This window comes from Aotus nancymaae, unplaced genomic scaffold, assembly GCF_030222135.1.
Source record: "Aotus nancymaae isolate 86718 unplaced genomic scaffold, 86718_ANA_hifiasm-v0.15.2.pri h1tg000021l, whole genome shotgun sequence".
Taxonomy (NCBI): domain Eukaryota; kingdom Metazoa; phylum Chordata; class Mammalia; order Primates; family Aotidae; genus Aotus; species Aotus nancymaae.
The window spans coordinates 10,731,837-10,757,899 of record NW_026988433.1 but is presented as its reverse complement, the minus strand read 5'-3'; the positions used below and the strand labels follow the sequence as shown (position 1 = coordinate 10,757,899).

Sequence of the window (26,063 nt, the reverse complement as noted above, 5' to 3'; positions counted from 1 at the left end):
TTTAGCAGATTGATGATTCTTGCCTGAACAAATTATTAACATGCTGGTTACCATATGGTGATTGTATGATTCCATTATTCCATCCATTAAATATTTATTAGTTGGTCTTCTACCATGAGGAAGGGCTGTCATTTTCCATTCATTCATTCATTCACTCACTCACTGGAGAGTCTTGCTCTGTCACCCAGGCTGGAGTGCAGGGATGCAATCTCAGCTCACCACAACCTCCGCCTCCTGGGTTCAAGCAATTCTCGTTGCCTCAGCCTCCCAAGTAGCTGGGATTACAGGTATGCGCCACCATGCCTGGCTAATTTTATGTATTTTTCTCTTTTACTTTTTTTTGTCATGTAACAAGAACCTAGTTTTAGCTGAGTTTTTTTTTTTTTTTTTTTTTTTTTTTTAACTAGAGATGGGGCTTCACTATATTGGCCAGGCTGGTCTCAAACTCCTGGCCTCAAGTGATCTGCCCACCTTGGCCTCCCAAAGTGCCGGGGTTGCAGGTGTGAGCCACTGCTCCTGGCTTCCATTTATTTACTAATGCCAGTTTAGAGTCATGGTTTCCTGTTACTCAATCTGTTATAATCCATTATATCTTTATGAATTTTTTTCATATCTTTATGTATTTTGATGCTCAAATATTTGGTCAGTGGGAGCTTCTTCAAGATGGTTCTAATGTCCTCTTCATTAATCTCCATTATTCTTTTTTTTTTAAATCTTTTTCTTTTGTTTGTTTTTTCTAATCTCCATTATTCTTTGAGCGCTTCCTTGCTTTTCGGTACACAAAATATTCCAGGCTCACCTTATAGTCTTTCTGTCCCAGCCCTGGAGTCAGCCATTTCTCTATGGATTTCTGGTTCCTTTAGTGAAGAGTATTTATAAAACAAGCTCTAGGGACTAGCTGTGCTCATTGGTACTGGGTTTTGTTGCTTCTAAGCCCTGTCAATGGAGTTGACCAAAACTTAAAACTTCTACTCTTCAAAAGACACTGTTAAGAAAGTATAAAGCCACAGATGAGGAGAAACCATTTGCAAAACACAACCCAATAAAGAACTTGTATCTAGAAAATACGAAGAACTCTCACAACACAATAATGTGCAGACAAAAAAAAAAAAAACTAAATGAAAACTGATCAAAAGATTTGAATAGACGTTTTACCAAAGAAGAGAGACAGATGGCTAGTAAGCACAGGAAATGACACTCAGCATCATCAGTCATCAGGAGAATGCAAACTGAAACCACACTGATACACTCTACGTGCCACCTGGGCACCCAAGCCCTCCGTCCCAGCAGTTCCCTAGTTGACAAATGGATAAATGCTTAATATTAAAAAGACAAAAACTGAAGTTTTTCTAAGTGCTGAAAACTATGTGGAATAACTGGAAACCTCATAAATTGCTGGTGGGAATGTAAAATAGTACTCATTTTGGAAAATGGTTTGATCATTTCTTAAAGAGTTAAACATAGACTGACCATACTAGCAATTCCACTCTTAGGTATTTACCCACAATAAATGAAAATATATGCCCTGGCCTCTTCACAAATGTTCAAAGCAACTTTACTCATAATGGCCCCAAACTGGAACAACCTAGTGTCCAAATGGATAAAGCATCTATGATATAATCCCAAACTACTGATACACATAACATGGAGAGATCTCCAAGGCATTATGCTAAGTGAAATAAGCTAGAGACCCGGTGCAGTGGTTTATGCCTGTAATCTCAGCACTACGGGAGGCCAAGGCAGGAGTATCACTTATCACTTGAACCCAGGAGTTTGAGACCAGCCTGGGTAACACAGTGAGACCTTGTCTCTACAAAAAAATCAAAAAATTAGTCAAGTGTGGTGTGCACACCTGTAGTCCTAGCTACTCGGGAGGCTGAGCTGGGAGGTTACAATGAGCCAAGATTGTGCCACTGCACTCCAGCCTGGGTGACAGAGGGAGACCTTGTCTCAAATAATAATAAATAAAAATAAAAAATAGAAAAAGATTTTATCTTTGGGAGGCTGAGATGGGCGGAAGATCATTTGGGGTCAGGAGTCCAAGACCACCCTGGCCAACATGATAAAACCTCATCTCTACTAAAAATACAAAAATGAGCCAGGTGTGGTGGTGTGTACTTTTAGTCCCTACTACTTGGGAGGCTGAGGCAGGAGAATCGCTTGAACTAAGGAGGTAGAGGTTGCAGTAAGCCAAGATCACGCCACTGCATTCCAGCCTGGGCAACAGAGTGAGACTCCATTTCAAAAAAAAAGAAAAAGAAACTAGATACATAAGGCTATATAATGTTTTGAATTTCCCAAATTGCCTTATATATAATGTCTAACCTTTTCTACTGTGGTAAGGGAACACACTAAATATTTCACCCTTTTAAATTTATTGAAAATCATTTTATGGTCTAACACATAACCTGTCCTGGAGAATGCTCCATGTACATTTGAGAAGTGTGTGTTTTCTGTGGCTGTTGGATGGAGAAATCTACAGATGACTATTAGGTTTTGTTGATTTGTAGTGTTATTCAAGTCTTCTGTTTCCTCCTTCATCTTCTGTATAGTTGTTCTATCCATCACTGAAATGGGGTATTGAAGTCTTCAACTATAATTGTTGAATTGTCTATTTCTCCTTTTTATTCTGTCAGTTTTTGCTTAATGTATTTCAGGACTCTGTTATTAGATACATCTATGTTTAAAATTGTTATATCTTCCTGATGGATTGAGGTTTTTTCATCATTCTCTGTCTCTAGTAACAATTTTTGCCTTAAAATCTATTTTGTCTGATACTAGTAGTTTCTCCAGCTTGCTTTTGGTTCCTGTTTGGATGGTATATCTTGTTCCAACCTTTCACTTTCAACCTGTTTATGGCTTTGAATCTAAATGGTATCTTTTATAGACAGCATATAGTTAGATCATGTTTTTAAAAAAATCCATTCTGCTAGTCTCTGCCATTTATTCAGAATGTTCAATCCATTTATGTTTACTGTGTTTGTGAATAAGGTTACATACTGTTTTGACTCATTTATGTGACCTACAAAAAAAAAAAAAGGCAAAGCTATTGGGCCAGAAAAGAGATAAGAGTTTTCAGGGAGTGAGAATGAATTGACTATAAAGGAGGATAAGAGAACCTTTTGGGGTGAAGGAAATCTTGATTGTGGGGTCAGTTTTATGAATGTATATATTTGTCAAAACTCACCAAACTATACACCTATGAAGGGTGAATTGTATTTTATGTAAATTAGACCTCAATAAAGATGACTTTAAGAAAAAGAAACCAAGTTGGAATAATTTGTACAATATAGCTTTTGTGAAAAACAAAAACAATGTATGCATATATGCATTTGTATATGCTGGCATACAAATAAGGAACACCAAGGAAAAATATACCAAACCATTTATAATGCAGCTTCAGTGAAATGGCAATGAGTGGAGTAATAATTTTTAGATTATACATATTTGTACTCTTTCATGTTATAAATGTATTGTATTTCTAATTTAAAAATAACATTATAATTTAAAATAAATAATTCTAACTTCTTTGGAAATAAAGAATTTATAGATGAAATGACAGGATATCTAGGATTTAGGATTTGCTTCAAAACACTCAGGGTAGAGCTGGGTGCAGTGGCTCACTCCCATAGTCCCAGCTACTCAGGAGGCTGAGGCAAGGAAGATTGCTTGAGCCCAAGAGCTGAAGGCTTCAGTAAGCTGTGATCGTGCCCCTGCACACTAGCCTGGGTGGCAAAGTGAGACTAACTCAAAAAAAAAAAAAATGCAGAGGTAGACAGGATGAATGGGAGTATAGCTGAGACGAGTGGCCAAGAGTTAATTGCTAACGAAATTTTATACATGGAGATTCATTGTACTGCTCACTCTGCTTCTGTGTATGCTTGAAACTTTCCATAATAAAACGTTAAAAAAGAGGCAAAAGAGGCCAGGCATGGTGGCTCATGCAGTCAGGAGTTTGAGACTATCCTGGCCAACATGGTGAAAGTCCGTCTCTATTAAAAATACAAAATTTAGCCGGGCATGGTGGCGGGCACCTGTAATATCAGCTACTTGGGAGGCTGAGGCAGAAGAATCGCATGAACTCAGGAGGCAGAGGTTGCAGTAAGCCGAGACTGTGCCATGGCACTCCAGCCCGGGCGACAGAGCAAGAATCCGTCTCAAAAAAAAAAAAAGAGAGAGAGAGAGAATATCGATACATAAAAGGGAAAAAAGGGAGAGTTAAGGAAAAAAACTTGAGAACAATGTTACAGTGAAAATAATGCACAAATAATCATAGTTTGGGGAACACTGGACCAGAAAATCTCCAAGAGTTCATCTATGCATAACCCTACTTTGAAAACAAACATGGTGGGTACTTTGTTTCATGTCTGTCGGTTAAGCTAAGAAAAATACTAGCTCGGGTGAAATGAAGGGCATGTAAAAGTTCCTAGTCATTACATACACAACTTCCGCTTTGAGGCTCAGTAAAACCACTTGAATAAAAACCTCCAGAGAGGAGAAGTGCTTTTCTGTTTTGTTTATTGTGATCTCCTCTATTTGTGGAACACTGATGGGCACACAGTAGGCACTCAATAACTGCACTGAGTGAACGAATGTGTCATAGTAAGCTGGTGCTCTCAATGGGTATGAGTTAGTAGTGGCACTCAGAAGCCAGGGTTCTCACAGAATGAAGAACTCTCTGCTCAACTGAGGTGGTTCACATTTGGGCTATTTTAGTCTCTTCTTGAACCAAGCAAGTGTTCTGAGGTCCAAAATAGCAGCTCTACCTTGACAGCACAAAACATACTCCCTGCGTCTGAGAAATTCTAGTCTCGCCTCCCACATACAGACAGACTTCTGCTGCTGGAAGTGGAGAAGGTAATGGGAAAAAACAGAAGAGGAAGACTCAGTCATTTTTGTATGGCAAAGCCCTTTCAGAAAAGAAAGGAGTGGGGCAGACACAGTGATCAGCTGTGCAGATGCCCCTTTTCTAGGCAAGCTGTGTTGCCCAGCTTCCGGGACAGCTTAGCTGGTGATCCCCTCAGGGATCATCACAACTATGGAGCCACTTCCGGCAGGGTCATGTTGGATGACATGGATGACTTGGACAAATCTGCATAGCCACTCCAGCTCCAGAGCTCTGGAGCTGTGGCTGGGGCTGCATCATGCCTCAATTTTTCCCACTGCCCAATCCTGTTTCTTTCTCCTCCTTTCCACAGAAGCTGCTCCGAGAGCATCCTTTAATAAGAGTCATGACACTAAACTCTCTCTCAGCCTGCATCCTAGGGAACTCAGCCTGCAGCAGTATGCATTATGCTACCAATCTAAGTTCTATATAATGCAGGAAAGACTGCGTGCCTTAGGACTGGTTTAAGTTTATATGAACATGTACATGAATTACATAAGAATATTTACATCTTCAGGCCAGGCAAGGTGGGTGGATCTCCTGAGGTGAGGAGTTCAAGACCACCTGGCCAATATGGCCAAACTCTGTCTCCATTAAAAATTTAAAAAAATTAGTTGGGTGTGGTGGCAGGCACCTATAGTCCCAGCTACTAGGGCAGCTGAGGCAAGAGAATTGCTTGAACCCAGGAGGCAGAAGTTGCAGTAAGCTGAGATCTCGACATTGGACTCCAGCCTGAGTGACAGAGCAAGACTGTCTCAAAAAAAAAAAAAAAAAAAGTATTTACATCTTCAAATACATTCACACAGAAATCACTGTCCTTTATCAAAGAATGGTATCGGGGCCGGGCAGTAGCTCATGCCTGTAATCCCAGTACTTTGGGAGGCTGAGGCTGGTGGATCACTTGAGGTCAGGAGTTCAAGATCACCCTGGTCAACATGGCAAAACCACCTGCCTCTACTAAAAATACAAAAATTAACTGGGCATGGTGGTGCACACCTATAGTCCCAGCTACTCGGGAGGTTGAGGCATGATAATCGCTTAAACCCGGGAGGCGGAGGTTGCAGTGAGCCAAGATTGTGCCACTGCACTCTAGCCTGGGCGACAGAGCAAGACTCCGTCTCAATTAAAAAAAAAAAAAAAGAATGATACCTATGGTGTGGCCACAGGGTGGGGGTATCGTGACTGCCTGAAGCCAATACATAAGAGTAGTTCTTCACAGAGCATGCACATGTCACCCTAATCTTTACTTTTTACTCCTGGGTGCTGAAAAGACAACAGCTACTCTTCCCTTAATACTGCTAGTATCTTTAGTGCAGCTAAAGTACATCTTCTGTTCAGATGCAAACATCCATAACTATGCAGAGGCAGAGTGGAAAAGACCTACAACCTTTGGCCTAGACTCTGGCAGTCACTTCCAGAGTGAATGACTGGAAATGACTTTCTACAAAACCCCTCAAAAGCCAGAAAGATTAAGAAGATTGGCTGGTCGTGGTGGCTCATGCCTGTAATCGCAGCACTATGGGAGCCGAGGCGGGTGGATCGCGAGTTTAAGAGATCGAGACCACCCTGGCCAACACGGTGAAACCCCGTCTCTACTAAGAATACAGAAAAATTAGCCGGGCGCGATGGCATGCAGCTGTGGTCTCAGCTACTCAGGAGGCTGAGGCAGAAGAATTGCTTGAACCCAGGAGGCGGAGGTTGCAGTGAGCCAAGATTGCACCACTGCACTCCAGCCTGGTGACAGAGCAAGACTGCATCTCAAAAAAAAAAAAAAAAAGAAAAAAAGAGGACTCTGGAGAAGTCTACAGGAACGTCTCAAGCAAGAAACTTAGAAGATCCCAAAGAGAATATACAGGCTGTAAAAAGACTTTCAGGAACTGAACATATCCCTTGGACCACTTCCTAAATGTAATAATGGTTGAACACACTTGACTGGATAAAAGGATGATTCCCTCAGAACCTAAACAAATCAGAGGTTTGGCTTTAGTAATTCCCAAAGTTGTAGATATAATTATTATTTTAAAAAAATAATCACTTTATTAATGTTTATATGATACATGCTCTTTTTTTAAAAAAGAAATTCAGCAATATTAAAAAAAAAAGACCAAAAAAAAAGGAAAAATATTTCCCCAATTCTTCCACTTAGAAATAACCACAAATAGGCTGGGTGTGATAGCTCATGCCTGTAATCCCAAGCACTTTACGAGGCTAAGGCCAGAGGATCGCTCTTGAGTCCAGGAGTTCAAAATCAGCCTGGGCAACATAGCGAGACCCTGTCTCTACCAGAAAAACAAAACAAAACAAACAAATAAAAAAATCAAACCTTAAAAATCAGCTAGGCAGGCCAGTCGCAGTGGCTCACACCTGTAATCTCAACACTTTGGGAGGCCAAGGCAAGTGGATCGCCTGAGGTCAGGAGTTCAAGGCCAGCCTGGACAGCATGGTGAAACCCCGTCTCTACTAAAAATACAAAAATTAGCCAGTCCTGGTGGCAGACACCTGTAAGCCCAGCTACTTGGGAAGCTGAGGCAGGAGAATCGCTTGAACCTATCAGGCGGAGGTTGCAGTAAGCTGAGATCATGCCATTGCACTCCAGCCTAGGCAACAGAGTGAGACTCTGCCTCAAAAAAAAAAAAAAAGTTAGCCAGACATGGTGGTATGCACCTGCAGTCCCAACTACCCGGGAGGTTGAGGTGGAAGGATGGCTTGAGCCAGGGTAGTTGAGACTGCAGTGAGCACTGTACTCCAGCCAAGGAGGCAGAGCAAGATATAATCAAAATTTTTAAAAAGACCATAATTAACACTAGCTGAATGACATGCCAGACACCTCCATGTATATACAGAATGAGAAGGACAAAGAGAGGGAGGGAAAGCAAATTTAATTTTACTTCAATAGGAGGGAGAAAAAAATGGAAGTAAACAAAATAAATTTGTTGAGAGCAAAAAAATATTTACCACAAGATACATATGATTCTAAGACATCCCAATAGGTTCACACTATACATTTGTTTTGTAAAATTTTTTAAGTAAAATATGTTTTTAAAATGTAAGACGTTGACATCATTTCAAATTAATTCTTTTTTTTTTTTTTTTTTGAAGCAGGGTCTCGGTCTGTCACCCAGCCTGGAGTGCAGTGGCGATCAAATTTTGTTAGTCACGTTCTCTATATATTTTTTCTACTTTTTTTCTTTTTCTTTTTACCTTACAAATGTTTTAAACTTGTATTCCCCAAACGATCAAAATTAACATCACCAATAATGGGACAAAGAAACAGCATATGCTGTTAAGATTCACTTGGGGTAGCTGGCTTAACAACATGCCTCCTGGCAGGACACAGTATCACTTACATAGTCTTCCTGCTAAAAATGTGTCACCTGAATATCATCAGGAAGAAACATCACACAAACTGAAAATGAGAGACTTTATGCAGCTTTAACTGGCCTGTTCTTATAAAAAATGTCAATGTCATGAAAGACAAAAACAGAGGAATCATTCCAGATTAAAGATGACTAAAGAGACACGACAATTCAGTGAGAAGAATGCATGAAATTGGACTGGATCCTGAATTTAAAAAATAAAGCTGTAAAGGACATTGCTGGGACAACTGCCTAAACAGGAATAGGGTCTATACATTGGTAATTGTATTGTATTGAGGTTAAACTCCCTGAATTTGACGACTACACGGTGTTTATGTAAAAATAATAAAATATGAGCATTATTTGTTCTATTCTTACAACTTTTCACAAGGTTTGAAATAATTAAAAATATTAGTATGGGATGGGCACGGTGGCTCACATCTGTAATCCCAATAGGGAAGCCAAGGTGAGAGGATCACAAGGTCAGGAGTTTGAAACCAGCCTGGCCAACATGATGAAACCCCATCTCTACTAAAAATACAAAAATTAGCTGGGCGTGGTGGCGTGCACCTGTATTTCCTGCTACTTGGGAGGCTGAGGCAAAAGAATCCCTTGAACCCGGGAGATGGAGGTTGCAGTGAGCCGAGATTGCGCCACTGTACTCCAGCCTGGGCAACAGAATGAGACTCCGTCTCAAAAAACAAAGAATCCCACAACATTAGTATGTGCCCATAAACCCAACAGCTGTGAGCTTAGCTATTTGTTTACTTGGATTTAATGCTCACGACCAGTCCTTGTGTCCATTTCTCCTTTGCTAATGCCTTTATTTTGATTCATGTCTTGCTTGGCTCAAATTTACCATCAAGTGTCTACTTTCCAGAAGGACCCACAGACACCACAGCTTCTAAGTCCTTTCATATCTGAAAACATGAACCTAAATAGGCATTATCTGGATATGACAATCTTGGCCATATTTCCTGTCCCTCAGAACTCTGGATGCAGTGCAGCAGAATTTTCTGGCATTGAATGTATCTGCAGTGGGCTGGTTTTTTAAGTTTTTTTTTTTTTTTTTTTTTTTGGAGACGGAGTTTCACTCTTGTTACCCAGGCTGGAGTGCAATGGCGCGATCTCGGCTCACCGCAACCTCCACCTCCTGGGTTCAGGCAATTCTCCTGCCTCAGCCTCCTGAGTAGCGGGATTACAGGCACGCGCCACCATGCCCAGCTAATTTTTTGTATTAGTAGAGACGGGGTTTCACCATGTTGACCAGGATGGTCTCGATCTCTTGACCTCGTGATCCACCTGCCTCGGCCTCCCAAAGTGCTGGGATTACAGGCTTGAGCCACCGCGCCCGGCCTTAAGTTTTTATAAGAAATTTGATTTTTCTGCCTGGGCACTTAGAATTACTTCTATATTGTTGAATTTCAATAATCACCAGGGTATTTGTGTGTGTGTGTGTTTATTATTTTGGACCAATTTTTCCCAGTGGGTTCCCCTACTGGGTTTCCATACAACCCACTCTCTTTTCTGTTTGCGGATTCAGTTCTTCCTTTACTTGGGAAAATTTCCTTATCTCCTAATACTTTAAAAAAACTTTATATATATACACACACACACACAATATACATATATGTATATATGCATATAACATATATGTATATATGCATATATTATAACATATAACATGACATGTTATATATAATATACATTATATATAAGTATATTATATGTAACATATTATATGTTACATCTATAACATGTTATATATGTACATTGTACATATTATGTATACATATATGTATACGTTTATATATGTTATATATATTATATGCACATACACACACACACACACACACACACATATATATATTTTTTGAGATGGAGTCTTGCTGTGTCCCCCAGGCTGGAGCGCAGTAGTGCTATCTCGGCTCACTGCAACTTCTGCCTCCCAGGTTCAAGTTGTTCTCCTGTGTCAGTATCCAGGTAGCTGGGATTACAGGTGCTTGCCACCATGCTCAGCTAATTTTTGTATTTTCAGTAGAGACAGGGTTTTGCCATGTTGGCCAGGCTGGTTTCAAACTTCTGACCTCAAGTGATCCACCTGCCTCACCTCCCAAAGTGCTTGGATTACAGGCTTGAGCCACCACACCCAGCATACACACACACACATATATATATATATATTATTATTATTTTTTTTTTTGAGACAGGGTCTTTCTATGTTGCCCAGGCTGGTCCTGAACTCCTGGACTCAAACAATCTCCTGGCTTGGCCTCCCAAAGTGCTGGGATTACAGGCGTGAGCCACTGCACCCGGTCCTTTCCTTTATATTTTTAAGAAATGTTTATAAGGCTGCTTTCTGTTTCTGATTTATTTAGTAGTCTTGATATGGTGTGGTTTGGTCTTGAATTTGTTTCCTTAATTCTTCAATCTCCCTGTTAAACTTGTGTCATTTTATCATCCCCTCTTTGAACAGTTGTTTTATTCAAATAACTTTAGTTTTACATAACACAAAGCACTGTTTTCCCTGGGTATCAGCTTCTCTTGGCCTGAATTCCTGTCTCTCTCTGGCTCTCAGTGTTCTGTTCTTTCCCTTTTCCGTCTTAGGTTATGGTATGCATACATTTCATCTTATTCCGGATGGCTCTACCTAGACCTTCCCTTTGCTCCATATGCCATGAGTTTACCCCAACACCCTTCCTACCTTATCTGAGGCCTTTATCTTCAACCCTGTGCTACAGCTGAAAGTTAAGCATTGTAATTGACACATTTCTGTAGCCAGAGGTTTCTGGATAGAGTCAAGTTTGGGATAGTTGAGGCTACACATAGACTTTGTTGGTGAACTCTTTCCTGAGATTTTTCTTCAGTGTTCTGTACATATTACTCACTCTACCTGAATACAGGTAATCCCATTCCCACAGGAGAATATCCTCTGCCTTGGGGCACGTATCCCCAGCAAGCTCTTTCCACAACTGCTCCTACCGCTTCTGCTACCTTCCCTTCCTAGAGACTGGAACCCAGCCTCTCTTGTGGTCAGAGATGGTTATGTGATACGATCACAGAAATGTGAACTTTCTTCCCCAAATTAGAAGACAGAGCACGTGAGAAGTCCTTTGTGTTCCCCTGCCTTGTCCTCCCCTGCTTCCTTTCGGACAGCTCTGCGATGCTTGAGGTACAACAGCCAACCGGGGATCAGGTGGACAAGAACTACACGCCTAGGAGGGCAGCGAGCAGAAGGAAGAGCTGGCTCCATGTGGACGTTCCTGAGGGGACACTCGCCCTGGACTGCCCACCTGCAGACTTCTTATCACTTGGAAAAAATACCCATGGTGCCCTGTGCCTGTCAGCCACAGTTTGTTGGCTGGCCTAGCTATAGAAAATGACCACTGGCAGATGTTCCCACTGCTAGTAAAATCCTGAGGTGGTACAAGAGGGTATCAAGCCTCAGAAATTTTTCCTTGACTTTTCCCAGGCTGTCTACTCACCTCTTCAGTCTAATTTTTTCCAAACTGGACTGGGCGAAGGAACAGACAGAATTTGAGTAAAAATTCTCAGGATTTTGCTGTTCACCATTCTTTCCACTTACCACTGGAGACACAGTGTCAGAGTCAACCCACAATTTTGTTTCCTTTTTTGGTTACCAATTTACTTTTTATTTTTTGAGACAGAGTCTTGCTCTGTCACCCAGGCTGGAGTGCAGTGGTACAATCTAGGCTCATGCAACCTCTGCATCCTGGGTTCAAGAGATTCTCCTGTCTCCTGCCTCAGTCTCCTGAATATCCGGAATTACAGGCATGTACCACCATGCCTGGCTCATTTTTGTATTTTTTATTGGAGATAGGATTTCACCATGTTTCTCAGCTGGTCTCGAACTCCTGACCTCAGGTGATCTGTCTGCCTCAGCCTCCTAAAGTGAGTGCTGGGATTACAGGTGTGAGCCCCCGCATGCAGCCTTGGTTGCCAATTTAAAAGTTTACAGCAGCACTTTGGGAGGCCAAGGCGGGTGGATCATGAGGTCAGGAGTTCAAGACCAACCTGGCAAAACTGGTGAAACCCCATCTCTACTAAAAATACAAAAAATTAGCTGGGCATGATGGCACATGACTGTAGTCCCAGCTGCTTAGGAGGCTGAGACAGGAGAATTGCTTGAACCTGGGAGGCGGAGATTGCAGTGAGCTGAGATCGCACCACTGCACTCCAGGCTGGGTGACAGAGTAAGACTCAGTCTCAAAAAAAAAAAAAAAAAGTTTACAGCATGAAGTTGACTGTCTTTGTTGGCTTCTGCTGGACACATTTTTTAATACAGAAAAACCGTGTTTGTAGCATTGGGTACTGAAGGGAGAGAGCAGAAGGCGGTGATCCCGCTTCAATTGGCCCTAGTTGCCCAGAAGTCCCCTGAGCCCAGATTAAAATTATGAGGGCTGATAACCACCATTTTTCCAAACTAATACACAATAAGCTAAAAATAGCTTTCCCTTTCTAAGCATTCATGTCTGGGAATTCAGGCTCATTTAAACGGCAGGTGACTATTCATGATCAATTTAGTTGCTAACCCCAATTTTTTTGTGTAACACATCTGCTGTAACCTCTGTCAGGAAAAACTGTTCATGAAATACACTTATTGAGTCATTTAATCTGGTTTCCATAAGCAAACTGTAACCTCATTCCACAAATAGCCAGGGGGAGAATCAGCTCTGTTCCCATAGTGACAGCTCACTGTATTTGCTATCTTTACAAGGGGGAACACATGTGAGGTTTGGAAACAATAAATTAGACATATCAAAAGTGACTACCTAAGGTGACTATTTCTATAGAAGAACTAACATTATTTTTAGAATTCCCTATGAAAAGAAAATAGGGGCTAGACTATACCTGTAGTCCCAGCTACTGGGGAGCCTGAGCCTGAAGGATCCCTTGAGCCCAGGAGGTTGAAGCTGTAGTGAGCTATGATAGCATCACTGCACTCCAGCCCAAGTTGACACAGTGAGACCCTATCTCTTAAAAAAAGAAATGAATACTCTGTATGGTTTCCAATAATCTTTAACTACATGACCCTGCCTGAATTTACACTATATGCTTCTACCGCCACGCAGAAAGCAAATGCCCCACTAAGTTGGCAATGAGGTTTTTGGCAACTACAGCTCTCCAACAAAAGCTATTGTGATGGTTCATACTGAGTGTCGACTGGACTGCGGAAGCAAAGTCTTGATCCTAGGTATGTCTGTGAGGGTGTTGCCAAGGGAGATTAACATTTAAGCCAATGGGCTGAGAAAGGCAGGCCCACCCTTAATCTGGGTGGGCACCATCTAATCAACTGTCATGGCAACCAGAACAAAAAGCGGGCAGATGGCTAGGTGTGGTGGCTCACACCTATAATCCCAGTACTTTGGGAGGCTGAAGTGGGCAGATTGAGCTCAGGAGTTCGAGATCACCCTGGGCAACAGGATGAAACTCAGTCTCTACTAAAATACAAAAAATTAGTTGGGTGTGGTGGCACTCGCCTGTAGTCCCAGCTACTAAGGAGGCTGAGGCACAAGAATCACTTGAGCCCTGGAGGCGGAGGTTGCAGTAAGCCGAGATAGAGCTTCTGCACTACAGCTTGGAATACAGAGTGAGACTCCAGCTAAAGAAAAAAAAAAAGTAGGCAGAAGAATGTGAAAAGGCTAGACTGGCTTAGCCTCCCAGCCTACAATTTTCTCCCAGGCTGGACGCTTCCTGCCCTCGAACATTGGACTTCTAGTTCTTCAGCTTTGGGACTCGGACTGGCTTCCTTGCTCCTCAGCTTGCAGATGGCCTCCTGTGGGACCTTGTGATTGTGTGAGTTAATACTCCTTAATAAACTCCTCTTTATTAGTTCTGTCCCTCTAGTGAACCCTAATACAGTTATGAAACTGGAGGTAAATGGAATCATCTAAAAAAATGGAAAGAGCAATCACAAAGTCTCTTTTCTGTAAAACAGAAACTGGGGCTCTGGCTAAAAACAAGATACTCACCAAACACCCATGCATTCATTCAAACCTACATGTGGTGCTCTATGATTCCTACTTTCTCACAGTCTGGGAGAAGCAGAAGCACACGATACTGACCACAGTGCTGGGTTCTAAGGGTCAGGGCACTGCAAAGCCCGCACCTGACCACAGAGGGGCAGGAGCTCACTCTGCTTGAGATCAGAGGCAATGACCATTAAGATGGGCCTCTAACAATGAGACACACTCACCAAATGCGAAAGGAGACAAGAAAAGACACAAAAGCAGACCTGTGAATGGCAAGATTCTGAGATGCACTGGGTTTTCTAAGCAAAACAAACATTTGAGGCAGGAAAAAAAAAGTAGCAGTAGTGTTCCAAGTGCATTTTTAGAGCACCGTTTGACCCCACCTACCCCATTTCTAGCTCACAGCTCTTTAAAAGTCTTGAACAACAATAATCATGAAGTAAGCAGAAATAAGTTTTATTCTCAGTATAGGACAGCAGCTGGACAAACAGGCTTTCAAGTTAGACAGACATGATTTCAAATCTCAGTTCCTCCACTGCCTATCTGTGTATCCTTGGTAAGTTAGTTCACTTTTGAGCCTGTTTCCTGTCTAAAAATAATCCTACTATCTCTGAGGTAGGTTGTGATGATTCCATGAAATTATGGTAAAGCAATCAGCTCAGTTCAACAAATTATGGTGCTCCTAAATAAGGAATCAGGAGAGATTCCTGGGTCGTGGGTCAGTATTTACCTTTCCCAAGTCAATCTAGTCTCCACTGTCTCGATTTTAGAATGAAAAAGTAAATTTTTCTGTAGTACTACAACTGAAAATATTTTTTTAAATAGCATTTCTGCCAAATACTATAGCTTTATAATATATTTCTAACACAGCTGATCAATAGTTTGACTTAACTATAGAAAGCAACTAAGTGAAATTTTATAGAATTCTTGGAGATGATACAGTAAGAGAGTAACAGAGCCTGATGACTAGTCAGTCTTTATTAAAATACGGTTGCTTCTAAGTTATTTCAAATGGGTGGCTCACTCCCCTCTTTTGAAATATATATTCCATGGAAAGAATGATCTGTAATCTTTTTTGGTAATCAATATTTTCCACAATCTCCATCATGAAAGCCTATCACATTTTAGTTCACACCCACATTATTTCTCCTTCTGGGTTAAATACAGAAAACCACCAGTAGCATAAGAATCCATCCCATTCTTTAAAAGGAAGTCACTTCTTCACTCGCACTCCACCATCCCCCTGTTCTGTAGGCATTATTTTCTATCACTTTGCAAAGTGCCTGATTTTTACATTTTTAAATCACAAAACCTTTTCAGTAGGAAGCTAACTGAAATCGCTACTGCAAAAAAGAACAGAGCTGCTAGGATGGAGAGGAGTCCAACACAGGCAAAGAAACTGTGGGAAATTCTAAACAAGGAAGTATGATGTCTCCTGAATCCCTTCTGGTTCTGAGTGACAGAGACAAGAACTATAATCATCAGTCCAGTTAAGGTCACAGCATAAGACGAGAGGATAATCTCTGTATGTTCCTCCTATTTATGGAAACCACTCTCTCTACCAGAGATGTTCAATGAAATGATACGAGATGGGAATAGACTCAGCACTTAGCCAAAATCCTTCTCTTCCAAGTCCCTGTGGACACACTGATATTGGAGATGCCAAATTATGTGCGTGTTTCAGCTTATGCCAGAAAAAAAAGAACCCCTGCTGGTCAATGGGCTTTGATTCTTCATGAACTCCAGTTTCCCACAAACTTATCAAAGGAGAGTGCAGTGACCCTAGTTAAGTCAACACACTGATTCTTTCCTTGGCCCCCATCAGAAGATGACATCTCTTGACACTACTCACCGAATAATGCTGAACAAATTACTATCATCTTTGTGCTTCCGTTTCCCCTTTCACAAATGGGGATGGTAATAGTGCTATTGCTTAGAATTACGGCAGGGACTGAGATGATAGCTACTATTTATTTGTGCCTGTCACATAGCAAGAGCCCATAAGTGTTAGTTACTATCACCAATAGCATCGTCATCATCTTGGAGTCTGGAGAGATGTGGCATTTCTTTCACAAAATAAGAAAATTGTGGAGCGCGATAGTGAAGATTTTAAAGTCTAAAATTAACTCTCCAAAAAGTGCTTTCGCCACAAACTGCACCATGTCAATGGCTACTCCGTACAATTACCCCAAACTACTCCATCCGAGTAAGAATTAATGTTTGCAACATATAATGGAAAAAAAATTCCCCTTGGAGTACAAAGCAAGAATGAATGACTACACAGCAAAAGTCTCTTAAAAATGTAATTTTAAGCTGCTGCTCTGAAGTCAGATGTGACTCACAATTCAGCACTTTGATTCAACTGTTAGAGAAGAATAAAAGGTAGAAAACAGCTTCCTTTAAAATCAGTTTTGTTGCCACGTTTAACTTCTGTAAGAAACCTCTGTAATTTAAATATAGAAGTAAACAGGTTGTTGTGATTTGCTTGTAGTTCATTCCAGTTGTAATATATATTTTATATTTACCAAAGCACACAAGGGCACATATATGTACAGTTCCATTAGGAAAGGTGTAAGCATGTTTTCTAATTTAAAGAAAAGCAGAGTTCTATTAAAAATCAGTTGCCAACACTCACACCAAATCTATATTCTTGGAATCTGTTCTTCAAGATTAATTTTGATTAAAGTGAAAAAAATCTTAAGAGAAAAATAATTTTGAAATCCAAGTAGTAGTAGGTAGAAGATACTGTCCCCTTCTATTTAAATGTTTAGCTGTAAGATTGTCTAATAAAGATCATATTTTCTACTTGCTTGGAAGTTCCAGTATTTTGTGTGTTTTTTAAAGGACTTGTCAAATCGCTCCTACCCTAAATCCTACAGCAGTACGTTTGAAAACAAGGAGACACATAGCACAAGTAACTTGGAATTCCATTTGGAATGACCCCACCACACTGAGCAGACCTCTGAGTAGCCTCTGAGCACACTGCCAACGGCAGCAGCAGCTGGCATGGCAGAGCTGGAAACCCCCGCCAAAGGATACTGACCTTTTGATGACTTGTGACTTCGTCCCTGCTTCTCCCCAGCTCCTCAGCAAGTTTAACGTTCTCTTCTTGCAATGCTGAAAGCTGCTGGGACTTCTGAGCTGCTGCCTGCTTTAGGGTTTCTCTGCAAGGACAGTGAGTGCCGGGTTACCATAGAAACAAGACAGGCAAGGAAACTGTGGGAGACAACCAGCTTCACAGCACTGAGGAAAATATATCTGGGTCACGTGACTGATAGGATCTATAATAACAGCAGACAGTATTATCTACAGGCAGAAGGGCTAAATGTCCATAACCTCCCAAAAGGAGGACTGCCACCCACAATTATTACATTTTTCAGAACCTAATAAACCCTATGCCCACCCTCCCACCACTCAAACTTACCCTATAAAAAAGGAATTTTGCTATAAAATAAATGGCAGAAGAGATGGTCAGCCCTCCTGTCTTTAGGAATATTTCCCTTAGATGATTTTACTAAAACCCACTTTATTGATAGTGATTTAATTTGCTTCCAAGGCACTCTGTTCTAACTGCACAGATCTATAATTTGTTTTTCTCTGGAAGAAATAAAAATCCAATGGTCCCATTTACCAGTATCTGTCAGAGTCAAGTGCTGATGTAAATCCGAGTATATTTTTAGGACAACTAGAGGCGGAATGCCCAAAGGATATAGTTTTCTAATTACATAACAGGTGTTTTATTTTGATAGTCTTTCCACAATGCTAATTTATAATTGAAAAAAGCAAATAAAAATATAATACAGCCTGCTAACCTATACCATGAATAACCATAGAAAATATGAACAGGATAGGTATATTTATTAAACATCCTCTTGTTCTTAAAATAATCAAATCATACATCCTAAACATTATCCTTTATACATGAATATGCACAATATTTGATCACTAAATCTTAGTTTTATACTGTAGAGGGTTTTGATGCAATTGTGAATTTTAAGTACGTCTGTGTTGGTTAAACTCCATTTAGCAAGCTGTCATACATGGCTGAATTCTGAATCAAGTCATCTGGGTATGAATCCATCTGCTGATGCATGAACGCATCTATTTTTAACTTCAATTGTCTAATGGGTGGCGGTTCTCGGCACATTCGATTTTCTCAATTTTTAATTCTCCATCCACCTATAATGTGCACACTGGGATGACCTCAGGAAGACTTAGAGAAATAAATCTACACAAAAATTCTCTTAGCACACTAATTCGGCTTTCTACAGAGATGTTTATTTAGCAATTAAAGAAAAACTGAGAAGGAATTTTAGCCTCAGCTAGTCACTCACAAAAGAGATAAATATATACAAATCTCTATTCATATATGTATGTATGTATGTATGTACACACACACACACACACACATATCACAGCTAAAGTTCATCTGTCCAAGTCCATCAATCCTTGACAAATCAGATTTCCTTATGGTAAAATTATCATAAGCCAAACGTCATATTTTCCAGGTGGTCACTGCCTTCATGAGTACATGGTGTCTACATGTGTGTGGCCTGTCAAAGTACTACACTTACACTCTTGCTCCTTCTCTCTCAAGCCCACAGAAAAGCAAATTAAAACAACGCATCAAGGAAGTAATCTAAAAGTGGCCAAAGTGGCCTAAAGCACTGACCTATAAAAATAAAATTTAGTGTTTTAAAATGTACAAAATGCCTCCATGTCCATTTTCTCACTTAATCCTCAAAGCCCAAGGAGGCTAATGTTAATTTTGTTTTAATAGGAAGATTGAAGCTCTGGAAAGTAAAGAGATTTGCCCCAAATCATAAAGCCAGTAAGCAGCAAAACCACAAGAATACGAGCTACAATTGGCAGATGACTTCAGTCGTGATTCAGATATAGAGCACTTCGTTTTTTCTTTAGTGGGTAGCGGGTGAATTCATTTCATAGAGGAAAGAGGCTCCGATAACCCAAATTCTGGAAATACTCAAAGAATGATTCTCAAAATAGCCACAAAAATACTTCCAATGGTTTTTAAAGAAGCTACTTTTCCTTCTACATGACAAGATACCTTGACACAGAAAAGACTGTAGGTTTAAAATGGAAGACAAAATAAACATAATACTGACATGCAAACATTTTACTTATAAATCCATCATAAATCTATTATCATGCTAAATATATTGTAGATTTACTACTGTGCCAGGTGAGTAAAGACAAAAATTAAATTGCTTGGCTGGGCGTGGTGGCTCATGCCTGTAATCCAAGCACTTTGGAGGCCAAGGTGGGCGGATCACCTGAGGTCGGGAGTTCAAGACCAGCCTGACCAACATGGTGAAACCCTGTCTTTTAAAAAAAAATAATAATAAATTTTAAAAAATTAAATTGCTTATATCCTTTTTTCCTTAAGATCCAAAATTATACACCATGAGAAACTGTTTTATTGTTGATTTCCAACTGAAAATAGGAGCTGGCTAACTGAAATCAAGCAAGAGCTTTCCTAAAACCAGCCTTGTAAGTGGTACACAGGAAAAGAACATTCAGTTACAAGTGCTGGTTTCCAGGGGCAAGGGCAATATTCTAGAGGGAGTGGCTCCTATTAGAACCCCTGGCCGAGTACAGTGGCTCAAGCCTGTAATCCCAGCACTTTGGGAGGCCCAGGCAGGCGCATCACTTGAGGCCGTGAGTTTGAGATCAGCCTGACAAACATGGCAAAACCCCGTCTCTATTAAAAATACAAAAATTAGCTGGGCGTGGTGGTGCACACCTGTAATCCCAGCTACTCGGGAGGCTGCGGTGGGATGCTGAATTGAACCCAGGAGGTGGAGGCTGCAGTGAGCTGAGACTGCTGCCACTGCATTCTAGCTTGGGCAACAGAGTGAGACCCTGTCTCAAAAAAAAAAGAAAGAAAGAAAGAAAGAAAGAAAAAAAGAAACCCTGGTCTATGTTGGTGCCTCTTTTTCTCCAGGAACCACAGTCCTATTAGGTGAGGAGAAACACCAAAAAAGCTCCAGAAGACACACAAAATCCCATACACGCTAAACCACGGAAGAGGCAAGCAGCTGTTCATTCTCCAGCTTTGAGCCCTGAGGAATAAGACTAAGGAAAGGCAAAGTGACTGCTGTGTTTTGAGAAGCATGTTCCCATTACACAGTCCTCTTACAGCAGATGGCCCTCAAAATCTGACCAGGGAGCCACCAGTCATCAGGGGTAGGGGCTTTTTCAACCTACTCCCCATACCTCCCGTGCCAGCTTCCGTGGAACGCTACCAACGTGTCTCCCACTGCTCCTCCCTCTTGTAAACAGTCCCGGCCATGAAGTGTCATGTCACTGACAAGAAAGTGTGATTCCCTCACGTCTGTTGGGGCAAAAAAAGGTAGAGAATCCAAAGCAGCCGAGGCTTTTTCTGCCTGGGATCTGGTTCCTCCTCACCTGAATGACTGAGCTCAGGGATCAGAGGTCTGGGAAGTGCAGCAGCAGGAACAGTTCAGCACAGGCTGGGGTTAGTGCAACAGCAGCTGTAGCCACAATCTCAGCTAAGCTTTTATTAGTCAACGAAATAATTCGAAGGAGGGGGGCACAAAAACAATTTATGTCTTCATGGGGTGAGGACAACCCCACGCTAAGTGGGGGTAGATGACATGACAGGATTCAGTGAGGACTCTTAACATTAAAGGGTGATCTCACTGGAATACTAGTAATTACCGCAACAAAAGACTCCTAAGAGCTGGCACAGTGGCTCATGCCTGTAATCCAATCACTTTGGGAGGCCAAGGCAGGCAGATCATTTGAAGGCCAGGAGTTCAAGACCAGCCTGGCCAACATAGTGAAACCCCATCTCTACTAAAAATACAAAAATATGGCCAGGCACGGTGGCTCATGCCTGTAATCCCAGAACTTTGGGAGGTCGAGGTGGGTGGATAACAAGGTCAGGAGTTTGAGATCAGCCTGGCCAATATGGTGAAACCCAGTCTCTACTAAAAATACAAAGATTAGCTGGGCGTCATGGCGCATAATTGTAATCCTAGCTACTTGGGAGGCTGAGGCAGGAGAATTGCTTGAACCTGGAAGGCAGAGGTTGCAGTGAGCCGAGATTGCACCACTGCACTCTAGCCTGGGCAACAAAGCGAGACGCCATCTCAAAAAAAAAAAAAACTAGCAGAGCATGGCAGTACGCGTCTGTAATCCCAGCTACTTGGGAGGCTGAGGCACAAGAATCATTTGAACCTGGGAGGTGGAGGTTGTGGTGAGCAGAGATCACGCCACTACACTCCAGTCTGGGCAACAGAGTGAGACTCTGTCTCAGAAACAACAACAACAACAACAAACAAACAACAATAATAACAAAAGACTCCTAAGTAGTACTGCAGAAAACAAGAATTTTATCTAAACCCCAAGAGCTCTATTGGCCAGGTCCACTTGGCCCTGCTCCTCCATCACCTAGTAGGACCCAGGAAGCTTGGTGGTGGGATTACAGCAGTGGAGGCTGGCGAGGGAGTCACCCGTGGCAGATCCCATGCTCCCTCACCAGCTGCCCATGGGACACAATGCAGGAATTCAACCTGGTGCTCCAAAGCTCGTCAGGTTTGCAAAATGACTTGTGTCACCAGAAAAAGAAATTCTAAACTGTACCTGCACCCACTTCCTGAATGAATACAACTAAACTATCACATTACAACAAATGACTTTGTTTTTCCTGTCTTGGTGACCCATCTTCTATTTGTGTCATTTGATGTTGGCAGGCCAAGGAAATTGAAGCCTCCCCTAATGACCATAATCACAATTGTAAATTTATAAATCTGCATAAATGCAATTGTTAGAACTGTTTAAACATAATCACATAATCTAGAGACCCACCATTAAAACTAGGACTGAAGAAGAAAACCACTGATACCATGAGCTGTGCACAGGAGCAGCTCAGATTAAAAAGCAGCTCACAGGAGCAGCTTAGATCAAATTTTTCCTAGGAAAATGTAAAACTCTCAGAAGAACCACACATGTGCTAGTTTAATCCAAGCTCAGTCAACAAATAGTACTGAGGATGTTGACTTTGGAACTGATGCTTTTGTTTTTGTTTGAATCTCATCTACGTATTAGGATTGGAAATAAATGAAACAAATCCTTGAAGGGCAGGGACTGTATATACTCACCTTTTGTATCCTTCCTACCTTAACTGTACCTACCATGAAACACACAGACATACTCAAATGTTCAGCAGGTTAATTAGCTTTAGGATTTTAGGTTGATATGGTTGGTACAGTGTAGTTAACAGAAGACCAAACAAAATCTACACTGTAACCATCCTTTAAAATGTCAGATAAATACCAATCTCTAATAACTACACTAGCCAAACTTGAAAGGCAAGAACTGAGTTAGCATCAACAAAGGAAGTATGAACAGTCTGTCTGCCTGAAACCACGAAACAAATTGATGTGTAAACCTTAATTTTAAAGTCTTCCAAAAATGCTAGTCATTTAATTTCCATGCCAGATGATTTGATTACTCTTAAAATTGAAATACTGAAAATGTAGAAAGTGACATGCTGTTTGTTTTTCCTATAAAAAGAATTTTGAGGGACTTGCTAATAAAGGGTCTGACATTTCCAAATGTTAAGATTGGCTGGGTAGGTGTGGTGGCTCAAGCCTGTAATCCCAGCACTTTGGGAGGCCGAGGCAGGAAGATCAGTTGAGGTCAGGAGTTCGAGACCAAATGTTAAGACTGGCTGTTCTGATTCTACTTGTACTTCATAAGGCTTTCAAGTCACTTCTTTTCTTTTCTTGTTTTTGAGACAGGATCTCACTCTGTCACCCAGGCTGGAGTACAGTGGCATGATAATGGCTCACTGCAGCCTTGACCTGCCGGGTTCACGTGATCTTCCCACCTCAGCCTCCCAAGTAACTGCTGTAGGGATGCACCACCATACCCAACTAATTTTTGTATATTTTGTAGAAACAGAGTTTCACTGTGTTGCCCAAGCTGGTCTCAAACTCCTGGGCTCCAGTGATCTACCCACCTTGACCTCCCAGTGCTGGGATTACACGCATGTGCCACCACACCCAGCCCAAAGTCACATTTGAATCCCCAACAAAACTCATCAGCCAGTACACATTTCATTCTGATCCTTTAACTTAGATGTGGTTCTGACTTAACAGTGGTTACTGATGTTACCTCCAGGGTATGCAACAGAGTTTGCATACTTTACGTACTTCTCAAATATTTTTTAAATGATTAGCACTGTGTTCACTTTTTCAATTTAAAATAAATTCCATAATTTTTCTCAAAGGAGATAAACTTACATTTCTTTCCTGAATTCTTCCATTTTTTGATTCTCTACAGTTAGGAGTTCTTTTGATTTGTTCAGCTCTTCCACGTTTTTCAAGTTGTTTTCTTTGAGTGTGTCCAACTTAAAGACCAAGAGAAAAAAACTTGATGAAATTATTTCCTTTTCCAATGACATGAATGAACAAATTATTCATGAAAATGTGTATTGAAAAGCTAGATGAAATTAGTCACTTGCAAAAAAAGTCTCCTGAGTCTCAGATGACAAATCTATTACAAATTGTAAACCTCCTCCTTACATTTAGTCTGACATACCCTGTACACCTGGCCAAAATGTCAAACTAAATTGCTACAAGTATTCATTCATCTTGTGTGCAATTCTCAGCACTTATCACTGAACTTCCTAACCAAATATGATTCATTTAAAAAAAAAAAAACAAGAAATAAAATGCAAAGTAATGACATAAGCAAGGATTATTCTTTGTAATGAAAAGAAGCCCTTTTCTTTCTCTAAATAAAAGTGATTTAGGATATGATTTTTTTTTTTTTGAGATGGAGTTTTGCTCTTGTGTCCAGGCTGGAGTGCAATGATGCAATCTTGGCTCACCACAAGCTCCACCTCCCAGGTTCAAGCGATTCTCCTGCCTCAGCCTCCCGAGTAGCTGGGATTACAGGCATGAACCACCACACTGGGCTAATTTTTTTTTGTATTTTTAGTAGAGATGGGGTTTCTCCATGTTGGTCAGGCTGGTCTCAAACTCCCAACCTCAGATGATCTGCCTGCCTTAGCCTCCCAAAGTGCTGCGCTTACAGGCGTGAGCCACTGCGCCCGGCCAGGATATGAAAAGTTTTCAATGTCAGTACCGGATTTACATAGCCCTCACTACAAAAATTATTTATTTGAATCAAAATTATTTGTAGATTGGAAAAAAATTTAGTTACCCATCTGAACTTGAAACTGAAGAGGAAAAAGCCATAACGTGGGACTGAAGAGCATTCACACCCTACTTAGCCACATCAGTGGCCCATGGGGATGCAGCCAGGTGTAGGTTGTCACTGGAATAAGTGGGGTTGTGACCGATCACAGGTTCTGGCAGGTGGCTGGAACTCTAGGTGTAGAGACCCCACCAAGGATGGTAGCTCATGTGGGCCTCCATTCCTCAAGGTGGCTCCTGGGCCTTGGGAAGTTGTCTCCTACAGCCAGAAAAGGGAGCTATCTCCTTTTGCCATGCTACATGCCACCAGTCAGGAGTCCCAGAAAGTGTCTTGCTCATTTTAAAACCAACATCTTCCTTTTAATACCTTCTAACATTCCACATTAACAAAATAAGAAAAATAAAATATCACAAGGGGTCTGAAAACATGGTTCATCCAACCCTGTATACTGGCTATAACAAAGACACAAAGGGATCTGTGGTAGAAGGACAGTTTCCCCGATTCCACTGCTGCAGGTTAGACACATTCCCTAAAATCTTCTCATTTACTTCCGCTTCTAATTTTGATTAACAGCTGTTTTTAAATGCTTTTATATTTTTAGCTTAAGCCATCTTCTCTTAGGATTGTCCCTTCTATAAATGTATTTCCTTCAATGTGAAGTGTTGTTATTGACCCTATCATTACCTCCAAATGTTCATCTCCTTTGAGAAGTTGATCCTTGACCTCCACAACGAGGAGTCCTAGTTTTTACAGTGGCTCCTCAGTTTGGTCACCGCCTTCCCCTTGTTTTCCTTCCTTAATGTCTTATCTGCCTGCTACTTTTAAAACCATCTGGGCCAGGTACAGTGGCTCACACCTGTAATCCCAGCACTTTGGGAGACCGAGGCAGACGGATCGTGAGGACAGGAATTTGAGACCAGCCTGGCCAACATGGTGAAACCCTGTCTCTACTAAGAATTTAAAAATTTGCCAGGCGTGGTGGTGCACACCTGTAATCCCAGCTACTTGGGAGGCTGAGGCAGGAGAATTGCTTGAACCTGGGAGGCGGAGGTTGCAGTGAGCCAAGATTGTGCCATCTAGCCTGGGTGACAAGAGCAGGACTCCATCTCAAAAAAACAAACAAAAAAAAGCCTCTGAAGTTCCACAGGACTTCACATAACCATTTTGGTGCATCAGTCTTAGGATTTAGATAACAGCTTTCCAAACAAAGAAAGGGTTGGTACGAGCTGGGAGGGTGGGAGCAGGAAAATCAAAAGAGGAGGAGAAATGCTACAGAAGGAGAAATGCTGCTTGTGGACAGAATCAAAATATCTTGATGCCACAGATTTGTCCCAGCTCCAAAAGTGACTCATTCAAGATGGTACAAAAGGAAATCAGTACTGAGCTGGGCCAAGAAAAGGCCTACATCAAACTCAGGGCTGAGGAATGAAATTTAGTGGCTCAAAGTTGGGAAAAAGAGAAAAAACAATGGGTGTGATGTAAGACAAAGAATACAAAAGCTAGAGCAGGCCATCAGTACCTCCTTTTGCTAGTGCTATCACTAAATAGTTACCTTAGAAATCCACGCTATTAAGGTTTTTTCCTCAATTTGTAAAGTTTGATCCTAATAAGTAATGA

General features: G+C 41.2%; 1 protein-coding gene across 21 annotated transcripts in view; it reads right to left on the bottom strand.

Moving 5' to 3' along the window:
- The window catches only part of CLIP1 (CAP-Gly domain containing linker protein 1), a 135,132-nt gene that overhangs the window by 19,236 nt on the left and 89,833 nt on the right, over positions 1 to 26,063 (bottom strand). For all 21 annotated transcript variants that reach the window (XM_064379651.1, XM_064379653.1, XM_064379646.1 and 18 more), the window contains 2 exons: positions 23,528 to 23,634; positions 17,278 to 17,398 (listed from right to left, as the gene is read on the bottom strand). In XM_064379651.1, coding sequence (XP_064235721.1) covers positions 17,278 to 17,398; positions 23,528 to 23,634 — 228 coding nt within the window. The remainder of the gene's footprint in view (positions 1 to 17,277; positions 17,399 to 23,527; positions 23,635 to 26,063) is intronic.